At 43.0% G+C, this 10,194-nt stretch overlaps 1 protein-coding gene across 1 annotated transcript in view; it reads left to right on the forward strand.

Annotated features, from left to right (window-relative positions):
* Positions 1 to 9,049, forward strand: part of Papss2 (3'-phosphoadenosine 5'-phosphosulfate synthase 2) — a 77,346-nt gene extending 68,297 nt beyond the window's left edge. The window contains exons 9-12 of the mRNA XM_036168598.1: positions 2,732 to 2,867; positions 4,658 to 4,926; positions 6,267 to 6,496; positions 7,260 to 9,049. Of these exons, the coding sequence (XP_036024491.1) occupies positions 2,732 to 2,867; positions 4,658 to 4,926; positions 6,267 to 6,496; positions 7,260 to 7,401 (777 nt within the window). The 3' untranslated portion in view covers positions 7,402 to 9,049. The remainder of the gene's footprint in view (positions 1 to 2,731; positions 2,868 to 4,657; positions 4,927 to 6,266; positions 6,497 to 7,259) is intronic.
* Positions 9,050 to 10,194: the final 1,145 nt, after the last annotated feature.

Consider the following 10,194-nt stretch of genomic DNA (forward strand, 5'->3'; position numbering starts at 1 on the left):
TTAACTTTGAGGTTTCAAACAATATTTTATTCGTCACTGTGAGCGTCGCAGCAAGTTCATACTTAGAAGGTTTTCTTCTGAGACTATCAGTGACGCTCACAAATGCGCACGTGTGTGTGTGTGTGTGTGTGTGTGTGTGTGTGTGTGTGTGTGTTTGTGTGTGTGTATGTGTGTGTATGTGTGTGTATGTGTGTGTGTATGTGTGTGTGTGTGTGTGTGTGTGTGTTTAAAATCCTAAAATACAATGTCAGCTTTTGAAGACTACAAACTCAGTAAACCAGCAGTTTCTAGTTGACCAGGATGTTACAGTAAAAATAATAATAGTAATAAAATAATAATAATACAGTAATTCTTGGATAAAAGAACCATTCAAAAAATAATGGAGTTTTAGTAAAACAGAGTATGAAAAAACACATGAAGTTTCAGATTCCATACTACAATTTACCTTTAAGAAAATACAACAGGAGGCTGGAGAGATGGTTAGTAAAGTGATTGCTATTTGGGCAAAAAGACATGAATTTGATCTATCCTCAGCATCCATATTACTTGAGCCAGACACAGCAAACCTGCCTGTAATCCCAGACTGAGGGAAGTGGAGGCAGGAACATCTCTGGGCCTTGCTGGCCAGCCATTCTAGCTGAATTGGCATGTTCCATGTTAAATGAAAAGACTGTCTCAAAAATATGGTAGAGATGGCAAGATGACTCAGTGAGCAAAGACACTTGCCTCCAAGGCTAACAACCTGAATTCAATCCCTGAAATCCACATGGTAGGAGGGAACAGGTGCCTGCAAGTTTTACACACACATACACACACACAATTTGTATAAGTTTTACAAGTACCAATAGAGCTCATGGAAGACAGCTGATGTTGACCTCTGGACTTTACATGCATGCACACACCATACACATATGGTACAGGAAGGTGTATACACACACACACACACACAAAGGGAAACTAGTGTTTAAGAGCCGAACATGGTAGTAAATGCCTATAGTACGAATCTTAACAGGTCTTATTAATAAAATCAAACCTGAGGCCAGTTATTGGGGTGAATGCTGAAAGATCAGAGAAGCAGAACAAGCCACAATTTCCTTACCTCGCCAGTTCCTCAGCTGGTTTTATTTCCTCAGGCTGGAAGCTTCTGTGTTCTCATCCCAATGGCTCTCAGCTGAACTGTGCTGCTCCAAAGCCTAAAAGCTTAACCAGCCAAATGCTTAACTAACTTAGTTCCTGGTCCTCACGCCTTATATACCTTTCTGCTTTCTGCCATCACTCCCTGGGATTAAAGACTGGATTTCTGGGATTAAAGGCATGTGTCACCATGCCTGGCTCTTTCTAATGTGGCCTTGAACTCAGAGATCCAGAGGTATTTCTGTCTCTGAAATGCTAGGATTAAAGGCGTGTGCTACCACTGCCTATCTCCATGTTTAATATTGTGGCCGTCCTGTTCTCTGACACCAGATAAGTTTATTTCGGGGAACACACAATATTTTGGGGAACACAATACCACCACAAATGCCTATAATATGATCATCCAGGAGGCACTAGCAGGAAGATCCCAAGTTGGAGAAGGCCTGGGTTGCACAGTAAAACCCTGTCCAAAAAGAGGGGGAGGGAGCCAGTACATGTTTTCGTATCAAAGAATAGCCACAATAAGTGGCTCCCTTCCTTCTTCCAGCTATGTACCTGCAGTTAGGTTTTCCTATACAGCTCAGCCAAGACTCACTGGCTCGGATTAAATGCAGCAGCTCTGAAGATCTGGCTGTCTTCTGTTAGGTCATACTTAGCAGAGTAGCAAATGGACAAAAGTAAAGCTGGCCTTCTTATTTGGGGGAAGGGAGTGGATAAGAGTTTATTCTTAACATGCAATAGCTTCATTACTATTTCAGATGAAGTGTCTCAGTTGTAATTTCTAACGTGGAAACTGATAGATGTGATCCATATGAACAGAAGCTTTGGGGGAATGGTCCTTCCACAACTTGTGTGTTGTGGAAATGAGCTGCTGGGACTCACTAGGGCCTTATCCAGGCTCCTGCTCTACAGCCTGCCCAGCAACTTTGGTGAAGACAAGTGTGTGCAGAGATTAAAAGTCTGGTAAATAAATACTGTTAGGAATGTTGCAGAACAGTAACTCAAGATGGGCCAAAAAGAAAAACAGGCAGCCTGGGGAGGAGGCTCAGCCAGTACAGAGCTTGCTGCACAAGCATGAGGCCCTGAGCTTGATGCCCTCCAAACCCATGGGAAACAGCCAAGCGGCCAGCGGGCAAAGACAGGCAGGAACTCCACTGCCAGCCAGGCAAAGACAGGCAGAACTCCACTGCCAGGGGGCAAAGACAGGCAGGAACTCCACTGCCAAGGGGCAAAGACAGGCAGGACTCCACTGCCAGGGGGCAAAGACAGGCAGGACTCCACTGCCAGGGGGCAAAGACAGGCAGGACTCCACTGCCAGGGGGGCAAAGACAGGCGGGACTCCACTGCCAGCGGGCAAAGACAGGCAGCTTCTGGGCACTCACTGGCCAGTCAGTCTAGCCAAATTTGAAGCTACAGGTTCAGTGAGAAACCCTGTCTCAAAAAATTCAGTGACGAGCTATTGAAGAAGTCCCCCAACTATGACCTCTAGCCTCCACACATACAGGCACTTGTACTCACGGATATGTATACACACACTTCAAATACAATTTTAAAAAATCAGTATAGTTACTATTAACCTCAATGACTTTTGCTCTAGATGGTGATGGAAGGTGGGGACTGGCTGGTTGGTGGAGACCTGCAGGTGCTGGAGAGAATAAGGTGGAATGACGGGCTGGACCAATACCGCCTGACACCTCTGGAGCTCAAACAGAAGTGGAAAGACATGAATGCTGGTATGTGACCTGGTTCTAGTGTATCTGTCAATACTCCTTAGCACTGTAGATGAGAATTTAAGTGTGTCAAGAGTATTGTTTGTTTTTTATATAGGGCCTGGCATTAAATTCATTATGTAGTCAGTGGTAATCCTGAACTCTTGATCCTACCTGTGCCCTAAGTGCTGGGATTTTAGGCATGTGCCACCATGCCTGGCTGAATCAGCATTAAAAAAAAAAAAAAAGATTTATTTTATTTTTAATGGTGTGTATGTGTGTGTGGGGGGATGTATGCCATGTATGTGTGGGTGTCTGAGGGGTCAGATTCCCCTGGAGATGGAGTTCTAGGCAGTTTGTGATCTGTCTGACATAGATGCTGGGAATCAAACTTGAATCCTCTGAAAAAGTAATGCATACTCTTAAACTTGGAGTCATCTTTCCAGCCCAAAAAATTTTTAAATTTTTTATTTTTGGTTTTTCTTTGTTTGTTTTTGGTTTTTTGAGACAGGGTTTCTCTATGTAGCCTTGGCTGTCCTGGAATTCACTCTGTAGACCAGGCTGGCTTTGAACTCACAGAGATCTGCCTGCCTCTGCCTTCCAAGTGCTAGGACTAAAGGCGTGAACCACCACCCAGCTTCTTTTTTTTTTTTTTTTTTTTTTTTTTTAGTGTGATAACATCTATTGGTTTGTTCATATCAGAGTTGTGCTACATTCACATACAGAACACTATGCAGCAGCCTAAAATAGGCAGATGCTAACTCCTAAACTGCATCCATTAAGTACAAAAGCAAATTGCAGAACTATATATATAGCATAAGCATACTTCAGAAAACAAGAAAGTTGAAGAAAACAAACAAACAAGCCTATCCTGCTTCTGTCTATAGAGACATGAAGGACTCTGGGACCACCAGACTGTCAGTGACACTACCTGACTCGGGGGTGGCAGTGGATCAAGAAAGGAAACCTTGCTGGGCGGTGGTGGCGCACGCCTTTAATCCCAGCACTCAGGAGGCAGAGGCAGGTGGATCTCTGTGAGTTCGAGGACAGCCTGGGCTACCAAGTGAGTTCCAGGAAAGGCACCAAAGCTACACAGAGAAACCCTGTCTCAAAAACCAAAACCAAAACCAAAACCAAAACCAAAACCAAAACCAACGAACGGTAGGAAGGGAAGAAGGGAGGGAGGGAGGGAAGGAGGGAGGGACGGAGGGAAGGAGGGAGGGAGGGAGGGAGGGAGGGAGGGAGGAAGGAAGGAAGGAAGGAAGGAAGGAAGGAAGGAAGGAAGGAAGGAAACCTTTTCATTTTTCATTTTGAGAGAAGTGATTTTCATTTTAGGCTTTTATGGAATTACTAAGTTTTCTGCAAAGGGTATATATTAATTACATCTTAGAACTAGAAAAAAATACTTCATGAATCCATCCCTAAATGTAATTGTTTTCAAGATTTCTTGAAGGTGAAGGTGCAGTTGGTTTTCATCTGTAGACTTTGGCCCGCATTACTATGTGCTCTATATGCAGGCTCTCATGAAGGTGAGAGGTACAAGAGGACTGGAGTTTCAGGGTGTAGACAGCACCTGTTTTAATCCCTGAGTGCTGTTTTCTCTTGTGTGGCTTCCTGCCACTGCATCCCATCCAAGCAATTGGCCACTGCTGGTAGTGTTGGATTAACATCCCTAACTGTTTAGGCACATTGTCAACTATCAAAAGCTAGCAGACTGACTGGGGGAACTGAACAATATACCACTTCATCTTTCCCCATCTATTCTTATGGACAAGCAACATAGCTCACTTTGAACCTTGGCTCTTCCTTCCTAGATGCCGTGTTTGCCTTCCAGTTGCGCAATCCCGTCCACAACGGTCATGCTCTGCTGATGCAGGACACCCGCCGCAGGCTCCTGGAGAGGGGCTACAAGCACCCCGTCCTCCTGCTCCACCCTCTGGGGGGCTGGACCAAGGATGACGATGTGCCCCTGAACTGGAGGATGAAACAACATGCAGCTGTACTGGAGGAAGGAGTCCTGGACCCTAAATCAACTGTTGTTGCCATCTTTCCATCTCCTATGTTGTATGCTGGCCCCACAGAGGTGAGCAATTCCCTGAGCTGGGCAAGGGACTATGAACACAGCCTAAAACTTTATTTATAAAATTAAATAAATGTTGGGGATCCACTCTTAATGAGCAGATTCTACAGTCTTCAAGTTACTCTTTCCCCCATCCTGGTTTAACTTTGTCAATTTTGTATTTGTAAGGATCTAGAAGCATCAAGTCCCACATAAACACATTGCTTGAAGAACATGGGGTTGGCATGTAACTGAGATAGGTAGATAGCACAGCTCACCTGGAATCACAGGGCAAGAAGTATGGACTCACGTTAACTTTCTGTTGCTGCGATACAATACCACAGCTAAGGCAACTTGAGTTTATGTGGGCTTGTGGTTCCAGAGGAATGAGTCTAGCAGAGCAGGGAAGCAGGACAGCAAGTGGCAGGCCAGGGCAGGAGCAGGGAGCTGAGAGCTTATATCCTTTACCACAAGCATGAGTTGAAGCAGAGAAGAAACTGGAAGAGGTGGAGCTTTTTAAACTCAAAGTCCATCCCTAGTGACACACTAGGCTGTCCAGCAAGGCTGTGCCATCTAAACCTCCCCAAACAATGGCACCAACCTGGGACCAAGTGTTCAAATGCCTGAAACTAGGGGGACCTTTCTCATTCAAACCACCACACCACGCTAACGATTTATTATTTCTAAGTACTCTGTGATAGAAGGGAGAAGTATCTCTTAGCAGCAGCAGCAGCAGCAGCAGCAGCAGCACAGTGAGTTCACCACAGATTCTTGGTCCCTCAGTACCTCCTGTGTAGTGGACTTGGGAATTTCCAGGACTGTGACTGAAAGGATCGTAACTAGCCCTTTCAAATGTCCCATGCTGAGTTTAATGAAGGGATTCTCCTCAGTTGTGTCAGAGGTCCACACTTTTCTACAGCTCTCCTCCCAACCTTTGTATTTTTGTCAGAACTTTAAAGATGGCAAGTGTTATGCTGAACTGGAATCAACACTTATATATGAAAGGTAATTAGTTCATTACTGGCAGCCAGATGATGGCTTAGAAGCTGTAATATCCCTTAAATTTTGGTTTGTCTGAAGACTAGAATGTATAACTCACAGTCCCAACACTAAGTATTCCAGGGCTGCCTGCTTTACTGGGAGATGAAAAGCTCATCACATTAAAAAAAAGATTTCACTTCAAAGCCCCTGCCCCACCAATACAAGCCAGCTTAAAAAGTGCTCAAGGCTTAGGACTTCATTGCAGCTTCTAGTTGGCCTGTCTTCCTGAGTCGTCGAAAGGAAATTAAGGAACCGCCATAAAGAGGAACATGTGGACTTGGGGCCATGACCATTACGTTCCTTCCCTATGTGATATTTTCCAGGTCCAGTGGCACTGCAGATGCCGGATGATTGCAGGGGCCAATTTCTACATCGTGGGCAGGGATCCAGCAGGAATGCCCCACCCTGAGACCAAGAAAGACCTATATGAACCTACCCACGGGGGCAAGGTCCTGAGTATGGCCCCTGGCCTCACCTCTGTGGAAATCATTCCATTCCGAGTGGCCGCCTACAATAAAACTAAAAAGGCCATGGACTTTTATGATCCAGCAAGGTAAGTTTCTAGAGAAAATTTTAATTGACATGACAATTGGCATGATGAGGCAAAATTTTGACCCTCTGGAAGTCTCCAGTCTACATGCTCCCAGTTGGAAAAATACTCCCTTGAGAGTTAAGACCTGCTCTTGTACATGCAGTGTCCCAACATAGTAGGAGTCCTCTACATGTAGTTCTTGGTCCATAAATATCTCTCTTTGTAGCTTACTAACAGAACACTTGCCTGGCACAGCTCTGGGTTTGATCTCCAGCACACCCACAGAAAGTTCTTGAACTTGGAATAGTGGCATATGCCTATTATCACAGCACAAGGGAAGCAGGGGCAGTGATCAAAGTTGTATGGTTATCTTTGGCTCTATCAAGGTTTAGGCCAGGCTAGGCTATATGAAACTCCAAAACAGTAACAAAACTGTTCCTTTGCACACATATGGCTTTTGAATACACTGTGAGCACCTCACATTTTAAGTGCAAGGACATAAAGTACAGAAAGATTTCAGTGAGCATTTATGCTAAGTTCATACCCATACGAAATTCACATGAGATAATCTCTGGCATCAGAATATGAAAGAGCAGGTGTGCAAGAAATACTGAGCAGACACCTGCCTTTATTCCTCTTTTGTTCTGTGAGAACCTGAAGACTGAGAGAATTGCCAATTTTAACGCATGCAGATATTTACAAGAACACCTGTAATCTAATCCCAGGGATCTTTTAGGTCAGCTGTAACTTACCTCAACTGAGTTCTGTTGTTGTACTATGACAGGCATGACGAGTTTGACTTCATCTCAGGAACTCGTATGAGGAAGCTCGCCCGGGAAGGAGAAGACCCACCAGATGGCTTCATGGCCCCCAAAGCATGGAAAGTGTTGACAGATTATTACAGATCTCTAGAGAAGATCAACTAAGTGTCCATGGTTTTAATCTCTCTGAAATGCTCTTTGACTAACGATTTTTTTTCTGTTTCTGTGATTAAATGTTTTGTATCCAATTGCTCCTCAATGATTAATTTTAAAGTTAGTATTTTGTAATGAGGTAATAAGTTGTGCCTATAATTTAAAACCAACTTCATTATGTATATGAAAGTCACACTGGAGACTAAATCTTAGGTAAAAACAATATTGTTATACATTCCAGATTGAAGCAGTTGTACTCTACTTCATCCCAGCAGGTATGTGTCAGATTTCTTAAAAAGTGTGACCATGTGTCTAGTTGACGTGCCTAAACAGAAGCATACTTTCAGCTTAATTTTACCAAGCTGGAATCCCAATGTCACTTACCGGAAGTAACAAACCATACGAACAGCCTCTTCTGTACAACTAACCCTCCCCAAAAAAAATCCAAAAACCTGCCACCTTGAAGAAAATATGGATCACATCAGGATTTTTACCACATGACTACAGTCTCACTGCCCAATGTATGAGTTGAAGGTGCAACTGGAAGAAATACATGTGTGAGGATGTGAATCTTAAAAGAAATACGCAACTTACTTCTGTTGTGAAAATGAGATAGTCTAGCAGGAAGCCAAGTTCTAACGGCCTTCTATGTGTAGTAACTCCAGTAAGATGGCACTTTTCAATAGTGTAGTGTGCTTTGATGAGAATTTCTCCCAGGGACTAATTCTCCATCAGGGAATATTGTAGAAAACTACATTTCCCACACTTTGCTGTGGCCATCGTTACCTTGGAGAGGATCCCATTTGATTGCAACTGTAACCAAAACTAACCCACATATTAATGACAAGCTAAAACTGTTAGTTTCTGAAGAGAAGATAAAATCCAAACCTCATCCGAGTGCACAGAGATGATCCATACATAAATAAGTTTTGAGAGCTGCTGCACACTGTACTACACAAAATGGCCATTTCCAAATACTGCTGACACTCAGAGTGCCCAGTCCATCACACTCCTGAGCTAGGTCCCTGTCTACATTAGACAACACAGGAGCTTGTTCTAATACCTTGAAGCTACTTAACGAAGCTCTCCTGGGGAATACTAAAAAGTGACCTTCTTGGAGACAGAAAGGTTCAGGGTATCCCAAACTCTTAATATTATAAGTTTCCAGACTGCGCCTGTTGTAAAATATCTCTTGATGGTTTTATTTTCTAAGAGGTAATTCTTATATTTTATGTGTAGTTCATTGTTACCAACAAGAATATACAGAAAAAAAAGCATTTTACATACAGGTTTCTCTGGAAAAGAGCACAAACTGAAAAGATAAGCTGTGATTTTTTTTTTCATACTGCCAGATTTTAAAAAGTGCTAAAAAAAAAGCTCTTTTGAGAGTAAGTTACATACCATGACCATAGCAAAGTGAGTTGACTGCATAGTGCCTGTGCTCACTGCTATCACAGCTACTCACTGCTGCCTTTAAAACTATGTATTCACTGAAAACATAACATTGTAGTGCCTTCCCAAATGAATAAAACTTGTGATTTTTAAAGACACAGGAAGTTGCCTTTCTGCTCTAGTACTGCAGTTAGTTAACTGTTTCAGTGTCCAACTGATGCTTGTTCTTACTTCAATAAACCTCTAAAAGACCAAGAAAGTCCTCTTGTCTTATAATGCTGAGTACTGGCTGGCCACAGTGGCTGCTGAGGTGCCTTGACACTGAGAGCAGCAACTCTTTAGGGCTTTATTAAGAGGCAGATGGCCTTTGTTCATGTCATTTTCTAACTTGAATTTCAGGTGTAAATGATACATAACCTTAGCTGGGCACTTGCTTTTCAGAGGTGACTGAGTTGCTATGACCCTCTGTCCAGAATCTCACTGCAAGACATCTAAGGTGATGAAGCCAAAGTCCTTGTTCTCCTAAGAACAGATCTTATTTTCAGAACCTCCCCAGCTTCACCAACAGATTTAAAAAGAATTACCTATACATTTCTCCCTCAGCAGTCCCAGTAACTGCACTAACCTTAGCAGCTGGTATTCTGTGTGCCTAAGGCAGTACATTTCCACTCACACCCTCAATGGCCTTTAGGCACACAGCTGCTGCTTCTTCCTGAGGGCTTGATTTATTTCTAATGGTGTCATGCATTTATTCTCTGCTGATCCTAACCACAAACATTAGTGTAGTAGCCAACTCAAAGCTATCATTAGGTGCTAGAGATGTAGCTCTGCTGGTAGACCACTTGCCTAGCATTCATGAAGGCCTGGGTTCCATTCTCAGCATTACATAAATAAAGGACAGTGACACATACTTGTAATCCCAGCATTTGAGAGGTAGAGGCAGGAGGATCAGAAGGTCAATGTTTCCTTGGCTACACAGCAAGTTTGAGACCAGACTGAGCTATAGCGATCCAGCTTCAAAAAATTTCAAAAGAAACAAATAAATGGTACTATTATAGCTCCTCTTTATTTTCTTCCCAAATCTTACTTGGTAGCTCCTATTATTAATTAGCAGGACTAAGGAGGCCAAGAAATTTATGCATACATATATCAATAGGTAAGAGGTACCAAGAGGTCAATGGCACTCTTCAGAAATGTGAACAAATCCTGGAAAGGCATAAATAAATCATTCTGTCATGCCTTACATCAAGATTTATCAGGCCCTAGTATTTCTTTCCCAAGAAACAAATCTTGGTTGTAGTTGGGTTTTCCTTTTTTTTTTTTTTTTTAAAAAAACTCTTTGCTCTTTGGCGGCCTGCCATGCAGCTCCCAAATAAATACATGGAGACTCATTCTTTCTTATGAATGCCTGGC

The sequence above is a fragment of the Onychomys torridus genome, chromosome 1 (assembly GCF_903995425.1).
Source record: "Onychomys torridus chromosome 1, mOncTor1.1, whole genome shotgun sequence".
Lineage (NCBI taxonomy): Eukaryota > Metazoa > Chordata > Mammalia > Rodentia > Cricetidae > Onychomys > Onychomys torridus.